Source organism: Antedon mediterranea, chromosome 9, assembly GCF_964355755.1.
Source record: "Antedon mediterranea chromosome 9, ecAntMedi1.1, whole genome shotgun sequence".
NCBI classification, from domain to species: domain Eukaryota; kingdom Metazoa; phylum Echinodermata; class Crinoidea; order Comatulida; family Antedonidae; genus Antedon; species Antedon mediterranea.
This window is the reverse complement of record NC_092678.1, coordinates 21,847,116-21,865,365: the sequence shown is the minus strand read 5'-3', so window position 1 is coordinate 21,865,365 and position 18,250 is coordinate 21,847,116. Positions and strand designations below refer to the sequence as shown.

Here is an 18,250-nt window from a genome sequence, read left to right as displayed (position 1 = left end):
TCATGTTTGGGCATATCACACTAGTTTGATAGAGTGTAGACAGAGATTAAAATATAGTTGTTAATATTTATAATATGAAAGATGGCTTGAGACTTTGAAATGAATAAGATTCATTATATATAATAAATATCTTCACAGTGACATTTGGTAGAGTTGAGTTATTGATTGTAATAAAGTTTTTGCATGCATATTGGCTTAGAATGTTTGTTTACTACTCCACGCCATTAGTAATAATCTTCACTTGTCTGTCATTATATAATCTAGGTTATCCCTTCAATAGGTTCATTTTCTGAGTTATTAAAATGATTAGCATTGATCTTTATTCAAAATTGGATTCAAAATTCAGGACATTTTTTATGGAAGTCTGCAGAAAGGAAATCAATTCGTCATATGAATTATTAATCTTAAAAACTGATTAGAATTTAGAGTGCATTTACTTTATTATATAATTACTGAAGGAAAAATATATCCTTTGCAACAGAAACAGGACAAATTGTCAATAACCGGTTAATGGCAGCATGAAAGCACCGGTTGAAAACATTTAGCAGAAATATGGTCGGTCTGAAAATTATATTTATATCGTTTATTTGTAGCAGAAATAGACCCAAGTGCACTCAAGTTATTACAAAAATAACATAGCATAGTAAAACATGAAAATATCTATTATTATAATTATAATGTTGATATAAAGTTTGCGGTACACCACGTATATTTTCAGACCTATCGGAAACAATGCTCTTCATTAGCAAGTTTCCATTCACTGTTGTTCATGAAATAGCTCTGCTATTAGCTAGTTTCAATCCCTCCACTGTGTGAACTTGCCATTGTTTCTGGCTTTCACACCAGTCCCACCCTTTCCACTTATATTCCATATATTGGATGCTCACTCCTGAGGACGATCAAAGCATATTGATCGAAACGTCAAGAAACTCAACAGTTGTTTTCAGAACTAATATACGTGGTGTACCGCAAACTTTATATCAACATTTGATTTCGCTATGCAAACCTTCAAACGATAATTATAATGATATAGGTGATGTGATATATTAAATGTTTCTAAATCTTCTTGTTAATAGTAATACTTGATCTGCGGATAACAAGAATTTATATGTCTGAAGATTAGGTCATAGGTCAGTAACAATCCATAGTACCAGTAAAGGCCAAATATACTGTAGTTCTATGAAATCTCCCAAGAAAAACACAACAGCATGTTACAGTTGTTGACTTGTTAAACTCCCCTGGTATTCAACTGGCCAATCACAACAGACCTGTTTGAGGAAATTTTATAGTAATAAAACGTAATACCAAATCACACCCTAAACTGTTATTATTATTCTAAGATTTTACAGGGTTGTAATAAATATCACTGAAAATTGTTAAATATATCTGGTACTCAAACTGCCACAACAAGTCATGCAATTTAATTCAATCAATCAAAGGTTTATTCTTGTTTTGAGGGACAATACATCTTTAAAAGAGCAAAATTTAAAGATATTGTCTCACAAAAACATGACAAATGAAAAATAATAAAATCAGACTTTGAATAGGCCATTTTACAGTTTTATTTGCTTTCATCGAGGAAGAAACCCAAAAATAATGATTTCCCTTTATAAAATGACAAATAACTAAAAAGTCTCAAGTATGTCTGACACTGACACTATAGAAAATGTTACTATTTTTTTGTTTATTTTGTTTTTATTCAGGAATAATTAAGTTCATTGACAGTATGTGACATTAAATTGTAAATGGATTGGGAAACATTGTTTTCTAAACATTTTTTCAGGGGGACAATATAATCTTTAAAAAATGGTTCTTTTAAATATAATATTGAAAATTGATATGGAAGATATATTTATTGCATACTTATAATTCCTTGAAATGTTGTCTGACTTGTAGCTCTAAGCATTTAAACAGCTCTCATGCCACTTATCCTACTTATCCGCATCACATAACTTACAAATCCTTAACTATGCTAGTCTGAAATTCAAGTAAAGAAAGATTATAATTGCCAACATATCTCAATTGCGGTAAAGAATATATGTTTGTAATATTTTATATAATATCAATGTTAAAAGAAAATAATTGTTAAACATATTTCAATGAGTATATCAAGAGACCAGGGGAGTGACGATTGTGGGCTCAGAAAAGTTTCTGGAAGTCCACCTCTAAAAATGTTAATACTGTTACGTATATCCACAGCATTCAATCCCCTTTTCAATACTTGTCCTAGGGGCCTCTCTTCCTGAAGATACAATCATAGAGAAATGTTTGTTTTGAACTTTTTTTATATTAAATTTATATCATATTTTTCAGCATGCTGCTGATCTTGAGAAGAAACAAAATGAAACCGAAAATAAAAAGTTGATGGGATCCTGTATTCAATATGGAACAGTGGTTCAGGTAACTAATACTGATGATTTATGATAATGATGATATCAATTATTATGATAATATTGATAATGTTGATAACAATAAAGATATAAATGATAATTATATTATGATATGATAATAAGTGATGATTTTATGATACTAGTATTAATGTTGAGGTATGATTTTTAAATGTTTAAATATCTTATTTATTTATTTATTTAATCTTTCTTTATTCTGAAATACACTTTCAATACAATGTACTGATTTCCAAAGTGGTTCAGTTCTTAACTACATAAATGTAAACAAAATACAGTATATAAATGGACAAAAGAAAATATAAAATTAAACCTAAAATTATCAAAATCAAATTAACACAATTAAAGTAAGCACATTTAAAGGTTAAAACATAAATAATTGAGATTTGCGGAACAACTCCCTGGCTAGACTTAAGCTGTGTCTACACTATCAAACTTGTTTGTTTATGCCCAAATATGGCAGTAATATGACATCATCATCGTCACATTTTTTGGTTACATAAAGTTTGATGGTGTAGACAGAGCTTAAAGCCTTGTCTACACTATCAAACTTTATGTGTCAAAAAAGTTTGATATGCCCATATACGGTAGTGCTACGCTTAAATATGGTAGTGATATGACATCATCATGTCCATATATGGGCATATCACATTTTTTTGTCACAGCTTAATACAGTAAAAATAACCATTACAACCATTTCCTCCTTTTTTTATAGCTTCTTCATTTGAAGAGCAACAAGTATATGACAGTAAACAAGAGGTTACCAGCTTTGCTTGAGAAAAATGCTATGAGAGTGACCCTTGACCCTTCTGGAAACGAAGGCTCTTGGTTTTATATTCAACCTTTTTACAAACTAAGGTCATTAGGCGACAATGTAAGTTGCAATAAAATAGGTATGGGTAAGCCAGATTTATTACGGAAAATTAAATTTAGGCCTAGTCTAGTAGTAGATGAAAGTAATTTGTCTGCTGGATGGTTAAAGGATTGAAAATGGCCATGAGTGTAGGCCTTTTTGCTATCACTTTCGCTGATCCTGGTCTGAGTTTGAAAAGGGCACTGGAAAGGTGGGGTTCGACCCTGGCTTTGGGCTTGATGGCCGTCTGTCCTTGAATAAAAGATCCCTAAAACGACACTCTTGCTGAAATATCCCTAAGATGGCACTCTTCTCTCTTAAAATGCTCTTTAATGGTACAAAAATGACCACAAACTATACATTGTTCCAGAAGGTATGATATGTTGAAACCACAGGTGTTTCATAACATTCCATATTTTGTGTGATTGCTTTATTTTTAGGTGGTTGTCGGTGACAAGGTAATCCTAAATCCAGTAAATGCTGGTCAACCTCTCCATGCCAGCAATCAAGAGCTCGTAGACAACCCTGGATGTAAAGAGGTAAGCACACTCCTTAAAGTTTTCAATGATGAGTGACAGATTGACGATATACAGTACCAACCAGTTTTAACTAGTTTCAACCAGTTTTAACCAGAACATTAAATATTGTGCTAGTATATAGTTGATGGAGAAACTGTTTTCTTGTTGAATTCCATACAGTACCTTAAAATATCTACTAGATAAACTAGGTCTCTATCGAAACCAAGGTGATAATATAATAATAATAATAGATAATATTGGTACACTATGAAATGTTTATTGCACAAAATTCAGTTTTTGAATAATGTTTAGGCATTTCAAATAATTATTACAATATTGTAACTACAATATCACTTTGTTATTAAAACAAACTTAAGACTTAAAATCAACATGTTTCTTTTGGAACTTCAGTTACTGTATAATACAGTTAGTTACTTAAATCCCAGTTTGGCTTATGTTTTTAAAATTAAATCAATTATAAAATGTTCAGACATCACCTGGTCCACATCTCTTGGGAACCCCAGTAGCTGTATAAAATAAGGAACATGCTCACACTACTTTAACCCGGTTAACATTCATTCTTTTGTAGATGTTGACATATTGAGACTTAACCTATGGTCACCTAGCCTCTCTAGAAGCCCATAACATGTGTTCAATATTAATATTGCTCAATAACCCCAGGTTCTGTCTATACAGTCATCCAAGTTTTAATTACGTTGGAGCATTGCACACTCTCAATTGGAAATGAATTAAACATTATTTGGCCGTTTGTTTCTCAAGAAACTGAAATCAAATTAAATCTTGGATCATTAATAGTACTATGTTACACAGATTAAAATAATTAAATATATAAATAATGTTTTAATGAACCCCAAGATAATTCAAAATACAGTAGTATTGTTTTTATGAGATGCAATAAACTGCTTTTGTATTATATTAACTAGCAATAAGTCATTTCTAAATTAAAAAGTCATAATGGATTAAATTGAAGTTAATAAATAAGTGGATTTGGCCTTATTTCAACTACGTACAGCAATAATAATACATTAGATGTACTGCAAAAAGTATGACTTGATGTGCTGTACTGTAAAACTAGCCATACCTTAGTTAGTAAAAGCTGCTACGGGCCAGTGCTCAATATTGGCTCAATACAGGGCATCAAGTTTTACATCTAGACAATATCTGATTGGATTTGAATTTATTAGGAAAATTGACTGTATAAAAAATTAAAATGATAAACAGAAATTACTGACATTCCAAATAATAACATTTGTAAAATATTTTCCAGGATAGGCAAAAAAGCTTATTACCTTAACCATTGGAATCCTTTTAAAATTTAAAATAATTCCAAAACAATAATAATAAAATCTGTTTTCAACAATTTAAGACAAGCCCCAACACAAATCTTATTTGTTATAATTTTACTGGCACATATATTAAATAATAAATTTACTGTAAACATAAATTATGATAACATTTTCAGTAAGATTCCTTAATTTGTACAACTTTAAAACATACTAGCTATTTACACGTCTTAACATTTAATTAGTGTAATAAATCAATTTGTTTAGAAGCCGCAGGAAATCGTCTATCATTAAAATGCTGCGTTTACCAATAAAACAGTTGTTTATCAAATGATTCTGACACTGAATGTTATTTTGGTGAGAGCAAAACATATTATTAAGTTGTTTTGCCAATAATACATATAGCGGTATAATGGTTAAGTGCCTAATATCAAGCAGAAGAGTCAGAGTTTGAATCTCACTTGAGGCAATTTGTTGAATATTGCTGATTTTATCATCTTTCTAAATTTTCTCAATCATTTATTTTCTTTCTGTAGGTGAACGCAGTAAATTGTAACACATGTTGGAAAGTTTCACTATTTCTTGAAGATCGAGAAAATATGGATGATGTTTTAAAAGGGGTAAATAAAAATTTATGAAATACAATCATGTGGTCACTTTTATCTAATGTAATTCCATGTCAATTATAGATCTGATAGGATTTGAACTGGTGACCACTCAGTTACATTAAACCACGGAGAATATTGATGATTTAACAAATAGAAATCTATGATAGCATATCTGCGGTATTTTGTAATTCATTCATCATATAAAATATACATACAAATTGTGTTTGCTCTGAAATAAGCAGATAAATAAAGCACTAACAAAAACAATGACAAATCAAGGCTTCACATATACTCCTGTATGGTGTACTGACAAGCATTCAGTGCCGGAATGACTGCTGAATAAAAAGCTGCTTTGAAAACCTATTTATACGAGAAATGATGGACCAGTAACATCTACTGCTACATAACACCTCAAACACATTATATTATTAATGATTTTTACTTCAATTTTTCATAGGGAGATGTTGTCAGGTTGTTTCATGCAGAACAAGAGAAGTTTTTAACAGGAGATGACTATAGGAAAGACAATTATGTATTTCTAAGAACCACAGCAAGAGCATCAGCCGCTGCTGCAACGAGTTCCAAGGCATTGTGGGAAGTTGAGGTAAAGCACTTTAATACTCAAGTTCACATTTATTTAGCCAAGAAAAAAAGATCTTACAAAAGATTTAAAAAAACGTAATATAAAATTTTAAAATACATATAATTTAAACATACATTATACAGATATTGACTGCTTAGAGGTTAAATATAAGATTTGACCTCCCCGAGGGAATGATATTAAGTTCGAGAGAATATATATATATATATATTATATATATTATATAGCCAAGAACAAGTCTGCTGGGTTGGGTGAAGCTAGGCTAGGCCTCCTATAGTATTTGTATTGTATGTAAACAAACCTGCCTAGACACCTTACCTTGCGAAGAATAATATACAGATAATTACTAATTAATGATTCCTTGGCAATAAAATATTCACTTAGGCCTCCTAGATCGTTTAAATTAACAGAAGAATTTCCATCAATAAGCCTATTAATAATAATATTATAATCAGGTAGGCCGAATAAACAATTCGTCTTCTTCTCTTCGAGGAGCCGAATCGCCGGATGTTCAGCGCGTACTAGTTACTACAGTAAGTTACTACCGTGAGTTTTGACCAATCACAAACGGTGTTTCATCACATTTAGGGAGAACTAATAACAAATGAGGGCGCTATGTATGCATAGCTTAAATAGTTTAAAAGATTAATTTCTTAAGCAAGTTCCGTGGCGCAGTGGTTGAAGCGTTGTCTTGTGATGGAGTGACAATTCCATCCTGAGTTCAAGATCCAGTAGATGACTTTTGTTTATTTATCGGCAAACGCGAGTGTTGCACACGAAAATTACACAGTCAATATCATCGAACTCAAGAATTTATATGATTAATGACAGGGGACACGATAATTACGCGAAAATTACTCAGTCAATATCATCGTTCTCGAGGATATATACGATTTACGATCCTCGCAGCGGTAGTCGTGTGACGCAGTTTCAACCAATCACGTTCACGTATTTACATAGGCTATGTAATATAATGGTATGATTAATATTAGATGTGGAAGAGTTGCTGTGTCTGTGCAATTTAAGCCTTTCTGATTACAAACTAGAGCAAAACTCCTGAATTTGCCAAGAAAGGTTTCCCAAAGTTTGCCTGAGTTGACAAATTTTGGCAAACTGCACCCTTGCAATTTGTCAATATTATGGGCAAACTCTATGTTTCCAAACAACATTTTTGTAAAGTTTGCTAGTGTAGACTCATACAGTACCTGACCATGCTACTACTTATGTCTGTCTACCTATTGCAGGTTGTTCAACATGATCCGTGCAGGGCTGGTGCTGGCCACTGGAATAGTTTGTTCAGGTTCAAGCATCTGGCCAGCGATATGTACTTGGCTGCTGAGGTAAATACATTAATTATGACAATTGACATCAAATTAATGCAAAGAGGCCAAATATGGTATAGTTCATTCATTTTTTAAAGACACATATAAAGATTTAAAAAAATGAATGTAGAGTAGATAAACAATTTTATAATTTAAACAAAATGGTGTAATAGTTGGATATATTATAGTACCACACAATTTGTTTTATATCAGATTTTAGCAATTGTTATTGTTTTTTTGTAATGTAACTCATTTCAGCTTTGGCTGCCAACTTGTAACTGCAATATGTGTTTTATACCAGAATAAATAAACAGGAAAAAAACATTTGTTACTGGGATCTAAATTAGATTAAATAATAATCTTAACTATTGCAATTGTAGGATGATAATGATGTGGCGGCGGATCCAACAAGGCAGAAACTAAGAGGCAGTAGTCGCGTTGGCTATCTGAAACCTATTGAGCATGGGCATGACATAGCTTCCATATTTGAATTGGATCCTACCACTTTACAAAGAGGGGATTCATTAGTTCCAAGGTAAATATGCAAATGTTGTGTAATGTGAAGAATCTATATGTTGTTGAGAATGTTATCGCTGACATTTCAGTTAATTGCTGATCATTAATGTTTGAGGAGAGTTGCAGATGACTTTATTTGGTAAACAATGTACTGGTGACCTTTTACCTTTATATACCGCACTTTCTATTCACCTATCTGATTGGTTGATAGCCATGGTATTTTTTAAATCATTCCCTACTTGTGAATTGTCTTTTTTGGATTATGTGTTTCTGAATTCAATCAAGGACTATGTTGTAATGTGTTTTTTGTTTAATACTACAGTATATTTTTATGTTTGTTTTTGTAACTGCGATGTCTGTGTTGGGAGAATCCTCCCAATAAGTTTCACAATTTGTCCATTATTTACAGGAATTCATATGTTCGGTTACGTCATCTGTGCTCAAATACATGGGTACATAGTACAGCTATTCCATTTGATAAAGAGGAAGATAGACCAGTTATGCTAAAGGTAAGAAGAAAATAATGCTGTTGACTCGCTCCCAAACCTAACTCTCCCAAAATCAGACCTTTCTTGGAGTCCTAAATGTTCCACCACATTCTTTCTACCATTAAAATACATTTAGAATATGAGAAATTCTTGAAAACCAAACATATTTGGCAAGCCTAAGCTTGTTGAGTATTAGGAAAGTTTACTGAATTAACATTTTCTACTTGCACAATATTTCAGCTTGTTTAGTTTATCTCCGAAAATGCAAAAAATCTGATCAGAGAGTGTTTTGCATTCAACAAAACTTTTAAATAAATTTGAATAGTCTTTATAATGCGATCACCAGTATTCAAATTACATTTTACAGAATAGGAACCAGCGACCTCAATACTAAAACAAAAATACTATTCATTACAAACCGTATACTGTATATAATCATCTTTTAGGTCGGTACTGCTGAGGTGCGTGAAGACCGCGAGGCATTTGCAATTATACCTGTCTCCCCCACAGAGGTGCGTGATTTAGATTTCGCTAATGATGCTAATAAGGTGCTGTCATCCATTGCTTCCAAACTTGAGAAAGGGTCAATCACTCCCAATGAACGCAGGTAAAATATTTCTATGTTTGTCTAAAATTGTCTAATTATTTTTATGCTTTTTATACATTTTTATCAAATATTGAAGTCTTCACTAAAATCTCATTTGGTGAGTTTAACCAATCCTCTAACTTTTTGTTTTTATTGTAAGGTTTGTGACCCAACTTCTCCACGACTTGGTGTTCTTTGTTGCGTCAGAGACCAATCAAAATGGAGATCCATTCGCAGTTGTAGTGTCTGCACCCGAGAGAGACCGACAGAAGTTAATGAGAGAACAGGATATATTAAAACAGGTATCAAGAAATCAATTAGTATTATATTAGGTAGTTAGTACCATATGAGTTAGTCACCTTTCCTGAACATAATTTTTTTTATGCAATATGTATTTATTTTCAACAGATTTTTAAGATTCTGAAAGCGCCTTTTGCTGATAGCGGAGAAGGGCCGATGCTACGCATGGAAGATCTTGCGGATGCTCGTCACGCTCACTATCGTACAATATGTCGACTCTGTTACAGAATCCTTAGACTTTCCCAACAGGCATATCGAAAAAATCAGGTTAGGTATCCTTCCCATAAAACATTTAATTTCCATTTTCTTTAATGCTTTGCCAACAGATTAAGACCCAAAAGGCATTCCTTTGTCATCCAGGGGAGTATTATTACTGGTGGTAAAAAGATGGAGTGGGAGTATACCTTTACTCAACGCCTAGTATAGTACTTTCTTTGTTTGTATGTTTGTTAGCATGATAACGCCTACAATTTTCAAGTTATCATTTTGAAAATGTTGGTGTACATAAGTATATACTTACCGAACATGCCTATTGATTTTCAGGAAAATTGATATATTTGTAACAACACAAAAGCTTATTATATTAAAATCTGATTTACCTGTATCTTCCTTATGATATATTAAATAGTACTCTGTATTCTTTTAACATTAATATCAAGTTGTGAGCCCTCTCTCTCCAAATATAGTTTTCCTGATATATTTTACCAAATACTGCACTCAGTTTCTTTCATTTATTTGTATTTTTTGCATTAACACACAGGAATACATTGCCAAACAGTTTGGCTTCATGCAGAAGCAGATTGGTTACGACGTTCTTGCGGAAGACACCATAACAGCGTTGCTTCACAACAATCGCAAACTTTTAGAGCAACACATCAGAGAAGACGAAATTGAAACCTTTGTCAGTTTAGTGCGGAAAAAGAAAGAGTGCAGGTAAGACAGTTCTTTATTATTCTGTTAGGTCAAAGTTTAAAGTTCATTATGATCAAGATATAGTAGAACCCATCATTGTAACACTTTGTTTAGTTAATGTGTTAATTTAATAGTTCTGCTGTACTCCATCCATCTTATTTCATATAGTAATATTATTTACTTTTTGTAGTACAGTAACATTGAGGTCAGAGTTTAAAGGTCATCAACACTCATGATTGTATATGGTGATTCAGATTGTTAAATTTGTAAAACTATGAAATATAAATGTATTTTTTAATTTATAATATTTTCTTTTGTTTTGTTTAGATTTTTAGAGTATTTGTCTGATTTGTGCGTATCCAATAACCAAGCCATTCCAGTAACACAAGAATTAATTTGCAAATCAGTTTTGAATCCAAAGAATGCTGATATCCTTGTACAAACTAAGTAAGTGAACGTTGAAGATGAAATCCTAGTCTAAAAAATGGAAATAAAGCAGGGGTGCCGTTTACCGTACCTAAAGAGCCGACAATATCCGTATGGGTTCGAGGCCGACTTGCTCCTAGTTCTTGTGGTGGAACAAGTCTCGGATAAGGACTATAAACCAAAGTTGGGGACCCCTTTGGAAACAAGCTTTTGGGCTTAAAGGGTTATCACCTGCTTTCCATGTTTTTTTTCTTAAGTCTTTCTATATTATTCTATGTATTTATTTTCATTCATATTTTATTCTGTTGCATAAATTGTACTGTTCTTGGAAAGCAATACATGTTACTTACTTATTTAGGTACAATGGTGTTCACCAGTTCATCAATCGAGACAAGTAGGAAGGGGGGATGGGGTTTCACTGGTGAACTGGTTCACAAAATAGCCCCTGTATCAGGGGATTAACACCTAGCTGATTAGTGATTCATTTACTATTAGTAATCTTTGGGAACATGTGTCTAAAGACATAAAAAAAAACGTCTGTGCAATAATTAATTTCAGGTTGATTCCAGTACACACGCAAGAGGAAATCGAACTGGACGGTGTCGATGATAACGGCGATCCGATCATCGCGATTCAGGAAGACGAAGAGGAAGAGGTGTTCTTGATTTGGGACGAAAACTGTCTGAAAGGAATAGCAGAGTTGGCGCAAGGTGCTAAGGATAAAATTAGAGAAGATACAGAGATTCTGCGATACTATAGGTAGCTCATAGTATAAGTATAGATAGCTTTGCACATGGCTGATACCACTAACAACTCCAATCTCTTTGTGATATTTTTTCTTATATCTATCGTATATCTTGGGGTATAATCCCACTTCAGATCTAATCCCACCCTCTACTGATTATGTAAACAGGCATATCCTTGGGTATAGTCCCAGTATTGCCTTTTGTTCTGGATGTAGGCCTCTCGAATAGCCAGGGAACAATTTGTTTAATAGGGTTTTACTGTAAATAAATAGTTACATATGTGTATAAGAAAATAATTTACTAAGGTAGCAAAACGGGTTTTTTCAGGTACCAATTGGATTTATTTTCTCAAATGTGTTTGGACCGGCAATACCTAGCCATCAACCAAATATCAAAAGATTTGGACATTGATTTGATACTACGATGTATGTCAGATGAGAGCTTGCCCTTTGACCTTCGTGCATCATTCACGCGTCTTATGTTGCACATGCATGTAGACCGCGATCCGCAAGAAACTGTGACGACAGTGAAGTATGCGCGTCTGTGGTCGGAGATTCCAACACAGATAACAATTGAAGAGTAAGTTTATAATTATTATTTAACTTTTATTTAACTTTTATTTATTGTCAGCGCTATTTTCATAGTGCTTTTTACAATTGCAAAAAATACTGTATCAACAACTCCCCATAAAAAACAATAATCACAGAAAAACGGCAAAACAATAACAAGTCCAGGTCCACATGATATTACCAGTCATGATAGAATCCATAGTACAGAAATTATGGATTTGGGAATCTATTGAGAGATAATCCTACTAGAAGTTCTTTATCGTATAACATTAAAATACACAACATTTTGTAAAACCGTAATGAAATAATAATAATATTATAATAATAACAACTTTATTTAGTAACGAATGCAACACTTGAATCACCAGATTGGTGTTTTCACAAGGCCGTTACTTACTATAAAATAATTTACACAAGTTATCATTTACGATACATGATTCAAAAAGTATACAAAAAAACAAAAAAAGACAACTGATTCAATTTACAAAACAAAAAAGAATATAATTATTGAATTGGATTAAACTATTTATATTGATATAATTTTAAGTTAATTTTATTTACAGTATTATCTAATTATTTCATCATTTCAGTTACTACCTTCATTGTAATTTCATCAACTAATTTCATGTCATTGCATCTGCTATTTCATATTGTGTGTTTCCTGTCTTTTTGTTTGTTTTGTATTGTAACCTGTTTTTCTTTATTTATCTGCCACATTTATATAGATAGATATCATATGAAACACATGTCTGTTAAATGTTATTGTAATAGGTGTGCTTAAATTAGTATCAAGATACAGTCCAAAAAGAGAGCGTTTGTACATTTATTCCTTATACAAATTTGTTCTACTGCCCACATCCTTAGACATGAGGAATGACCGGAATATTGCTGGGAAGGTTTCAAATTGCTGAAAGTGTAAACATTTGAAAATTATCCTCTTTCTTAGATCCAAATTGTCGTCTGAAATCCCCACTTTTCACCACACAGCCTGCGTTTGTTTGTTATATAAATGACTGGTATCTTTCCTGGAAAATCACTAGAGAACTATGCGCTGCGAAACCACTATGAAAACACCGTTTTACCACCAAATGTACAGTACTGTGTATTGTGTGTTTGTACAGTATGGTTGACTCGATGTGGCAGGTATACTCTCTATTCTACCTCTCCTCACCACCTGTAAATGTTTTACGTACTGTAGCTTGTTCAAGCCTAGCTTTTCCATATTCCAGCTATTCCAGGCACAATGAATCCACCAAAAACCAAGTGTAAGATACTGCATGCTTTCTTGCATAATACATGCCTAGAGTTTTACAGCATTTTTGCAGCTAGAAATTGTGCATGGAAATTAGTTATTATTTTATAGACTCGATTTTATCTGTGATTTAATAAATAAAATGTTTATGTTATAATATGGTACAGTTAATAATATGGTAATTGTTTAGTTTTTCACCATACATCACTGAAGAAAATCAAAGAAATTTAAAATAAGGAGGTAACCCTTGAGCTCTGTCTACACTATATCAAACTAGTTTGACAAGAAAGTGTGGTGTGCCCAAATATGGTAGTGACATGCCTAAATATGGTAGTGATGTGACATCATCATGTCCATATATGAGCACATAACATTTTTTGTTACATAAAGTTTGATAGTTTAGACAGAGCTTTAAAGCAAGGCTTTCCTTGCCTCCTCTACTAGTACTAGTAAGGAGGTTTAAAGTTTTATATTATTAAAGATATAGATTTGTTCATGCTGCAACTATCAAGTTAAATTATAGAATATACTAAAAATTACTTTTACCTAATCACAGATAGAATTTATTAAGCATTATGAGGTTTACTAAACATTATTATTAAAAACTAATTAGGAAATATTTTTGTTGGGATACAAAAGAAGAAAGTGGACACCTTGTGCTGGGGCAAAATCATAAGAAAGGTCTTTTTTATTTTAGTAATAAAGTATTTTTGACTTTTTAAATACAGTAACAAATTTAGGTATTTATTCTTTTTTTTATTTGGTATTCATATAGTCGACTGTATTAGAGATCATGTTAACATTATTGTACTGCAGTTACTGCAGTAACCACACATTTTTACTGCAATGATTTTAGTTGTTGACCCAGTCATTGCAATAAACTGGTTGTATGATTACTCAAAAAAAGATATTCTTGCTATATAATTTGGTTACATAACAGATTAACGATTAAACTAAGTTTTACTGCAGTAACTGCAGTACAATAATGTTGACATGACTCTTTTAAATTGTAGATTACCTTTTAGACTAACATACTTTACTGCTCTTTAACATTTAATACTTCTCTAATTTTTAAAATGAAGCTAAAGCAAACTATTGTATATTGTTCAGTTTTAATTGTATTCACCTGTTTTACATAATTAATATTACGATAAGAAATAATATGCAGACGTTTATGTTGCCTATAGGTCATAACAAATCAATTCAATTATAGTTTGAATTATAATTTTATAAGCTTTTATTTATAAGCGTTTTTTATAAATCCAAAAACAAATTAGTGAAAAAATGACAAGACTGTGGGTAACTATCAGTGGCTGGATCTCAATGGAGATACAAAAAAAAAGCGAAAAGATAAATCAAAACGATAAGTAAAACAGCCAGAAAAGTTAGTAGAGCTTTCGGGCAACACTAGTCCTTCATCAGTGCAAGCTTTTTTTATATAAATTCGAATATTACTGACTGTGAACAATCTTTGTTGTTGAAATCAATATTAAATAAATAAGAAAGTTTATAAAGTATAATTATGCATATTAGTATAAAAAATTATATATAACATTTTTATGTTTGTTTATTATATTTTAGAATTCCCAAATTGCATTTAATAATTGTTTGCTTCATGAAATCCTACCATCTTCATCTAACAACTTTTGATACATGCTATGGTTTGAAAGAATAATAACAATTAATTTTCTATTTTTTATTAATATTTTATTATTGTTATTGTTATTAATGTATTTATTATTATTATAGTACTTTTATTTAATGCCTATTTTCTACCATAAAGAGAATCACAGACAAATGGCTTTAGGTTCAGGAGAAAAAAGAATTAACATCAACACTAGGGTGCAAAATAAATTTTCCCTATGGCCTCGAAAGGCCAGTGTTATAATTAAATAATTAAATAATAATTAAATATTTGTATTATTTTTATTACCATGCAGCTATGATACTCATAATGAGGGTGGACAGCATGCAGGCGACGTCACCCCTAAATTTGCTGCGACCATTGACTTTGTGGAGGAATATTTGAGACACGGTTTTGTCGAACGTTATTCATTCGCAGATGTTGAACAGAATAAACTCACGTATGAGGTGAAAAAAATGAAATTCTTATTTATCCAATTTAGTGATTCGATATCTTTATCATATTAGAAGAAGGACATAGTTTCTTGTTTTGAATAATTTGTTCTTTCTTATTAACATACAGGTGGTGAATTTAGCCAAGCATCTTATCTACTTTGGCTTCTACAGTTTCAGTGGGCTACTCCGATTAACAGAAACGCTTTTGAAGATACTGGATTTTACAACAGATACAAGGATACCGCTGAAAATGGCAGGAAAGGCAGACTTAGGTATTGTACAATAGTTGTATTTTGTATATAAGGTTGTTTTATTTTGTCGCATCTATTGTTTTAATCAAACTGTTTGCTTACTGTAATATGTAGTGAGTGGCGAATCTGTTTATCACTTCTGGTTATTATTCATTGATGATCATTACTACTTGTTAGAGATGTATTTTCCCACAAAAACATAACAAATAAAGATTATTTAACTTTAAAACAAAGATAAAATAAATTTAACAAAGAAGGATTGCCTGACAATTCGGTAAAAGTGAATAACTATGATGTAACACTAAGATAGCTTATTTAAGAACATTTTGACAATATGAAGCTTGAAGTTTTAGAATACATGTTTGGATAAAGGTGTTATAGACCCATAGGTTGTATGAAGAACAGGAAAGCAAATGCGATTGTTTTGTGAGCATGTGCATACAGACGTTCCATTGCTTTGGTTGCATTGTAGTTCAAGTAGAAAAGGTTTTTGTGAGGAAGTTGTAGAGTTTATTTGCTAAGACATATATTGTCATAAGATTGCTGTTATGTTTACAATTCCAACTGTTCAAAACCATATCTTAAGCTCTGTCTACACTATGAAACTTCATGTGACAAAAAAAGTGTGATGTTCCCATATATGAACATGATGACATCATATCACTACCATATATGGGTATATCACTACCATATTTGGCACATCACAGTTTGATAGTGTAGACAGAGCTTAACATGGAAATGTTCAGAATGCATTCACCGCTAATGATATTGTAAAAGTTATAAAATTAAAAGTGAAGATGAAAGATAAACGTTCTAAAATTGTTTCCTTGACCAGAGCCTGAACCTCCAGCAGAAAATACAGGTGAATGATCTCATTTGCATAATTGTTATCATCTCTTATTATTATTATGTGGTTTAGTTACATGCATGTGGCTATATTTGTTGGTTGTTGGTAGGCAAATCATATAGATGGGTAACCCTCATCAAAGACTATGTTGAAATAATTCTACATCTGCTGCAGTCCTATCGTTTTACTGCAGTAACTTCATTATTTAAAGGCAAAAAATGTATATTGTTTTAATCGATCTACTAATTTTATATAAAATGAAAATTTTGGGAATAATTACTGCAGTAACTGCAGGAGATTTATTTTCTCATAGTTGAAGTAAAGATATTAGGTGATTGGATAGTTAGCTGCCGCTTACTGTAAGATGATGTCATCTTCTTTGCTGTGTACCTGTGTTGTGTAAATTGTACAGCTTGTATTATGTTGGGTTCCCGTTTACTGGCTTCGCTTTGGTGGCGGTATTATAGTTAAGCATGGTGTATTAATAATGTCTCCTCCAGTCATGTAAAACCAATTATGTCCCATTTTCTGTGCTCTATCATAATCATCATTATTAATTTTCAACGTCCTCATTATGAATGTCTACATTACTGTGTAATCACCATTGTCATCATAATCTTATCTTTATCAACATTATTATCAATCTCATCCATCATCATCAACATTCCATCATCATCTCTTGATAAGATGTTTGCCTTATTCTGACGTAATTTTGTACTTTATACTAAGTACATTGAGAACACCAAGTAATTTTTGGGGTAGGGCTCGAACCCACGACCTCCAGATCACTAGCCTGCCGGCTGTTCATACCTCTAGACCACCAAGCTTGCTCTGATGGCTAGGGGTTAGATCAACAGTTCTCATAATTATATTTCTCCACACTATTTATCAGCATCAGGTATTCATTACTGAGTTTAATCGTCTTCTTGTTACCACCACCTTCTCCTTCTCCTCCTCTTCCTATCTCCTTCAAAATAACAAACCCCTTTTTGATCGATCATTATTGTAACCATTTTGTTTACCCTTTCTAGTACCCATCAAGCTGCTTGTTCATTATTACATGTGTCACTATATCCTTGTGGGTGTTTCATTCCTAATTAACAGCTTTTTATTCCTATTGTGGTGGTAATTTTAACATTTTTTATAGGATATAAGGTTATCTAATTTAGTAGAAAACATTTTCAAGTTGCCTTTGCTCCTTACTATGCCTATGTATGGTTGTCTACATTTGTATAGTCTGTCTATATGTAACATGTATATGTTTTTACCATAAATATTAATATTTAAATTCTATAATAATATGATACCACCATTGCATTCATAATCATTGTCATAATCTGTGTCATCTTCCATCATCATTATCATCAACATTATTATCATCTTTGTCATCATCATTACCATAATCATCATCATCATCTTTTTGATCACTATCATCATTATCATCATTTCCATCATCAGCATTATGATTATCTTTGTCATCATCATCATCATCATCATTGTCATCATCGTTACCATCATAATCAGCATTACCGTCATCATCATTGCCATCATCATCATCATATCATCAGCATTCTGATTGTCATCATCATCTTTATCCTCGTCATTGTCATCTTTATCATCTGCATTCTCCTCATCATTAACATATTCATCAACATCAATTGTTATCA

At 32.1% G+C, this 18,250-nt stretch overlaps 1 protein-coding gene across 1 annotated transcript in view; it reads left to right on the top strand.

The window, feature by feature from the left end:
- LOC140058609 (inositol 1,4,5-trisphosphate receptor-like) overlaps window positions 1-18,250 on the top strand; it is a 79,368-nt gene that overhangs the window by 24,256 nt on the left and 36,862 nt on the right. Inside the window, exons 5-23 of the mRNA XM_072104292.1 lie at window positions 2,314-2,400; window positions 3,121-3,279; window positions 3,699-3,797; window positions 5,617-5,700; window positions 6,146-6,292; window positions 7,534-7,629; window positions 7,992-8,146; window positions 8,537-8,636; window positions 9,062-9,222; window positions 9,362-9,503; window positions 9,610-9,768; window positions 10,262-10,434; window positions 10,741-10,860; window positions 11,398-11,598; window positions 11,913-12,164; window positions 13,384-13,419; window positions 15,347-15,497; window positions 15,613-15,757; window positions 16,572-16,598. Coding sequence (XP_071960393.1) covers window positions 2,314-2,400; window positions 3,121-3,279; window positions 3,699-3,797; window positions 5,617-5,700; window positions 6,146-6,292; window positions 7,534-7,629; window positions 7,992-8,146; window positions 8,537-8,636; window positions 9,062-9,222; window positions 9,362-9,503; window positions 9,610-9,768; window positions 10,262-10,434; window positions 10,741-10,860; window positions 11,398-11,598; window positions 11,913-12,164; window positions 13,384-13,419; window positions 15,347-15,497; window positions 15,613-15,757; window positions 16,572-16,598 — 2,494 coding nt within the window. The remainder of the gene's footprint in view (window positions 1-2,313; window positions 2,401-3,120; window positions 3,280-3,698; window positions 3,798-5,616; window positions 5,701-6,145; window positions 6,293-7,533; window positions 7,630-7,991; window positions 8,147-8,536; window positions 8,637-9,061; window positions 9,223-9,361; window positions 9,504-9,609; window positions 9,769-10,261; window positions 10,435-10,740; window positions 10,861-11,397; window positions 11,599-11,912; window positions 12,165-13,383; window positions 13,420-15,346; window positions 15,498-15,612; window positions 15,758-16,571; window positions 16,599-18,250) is intronic.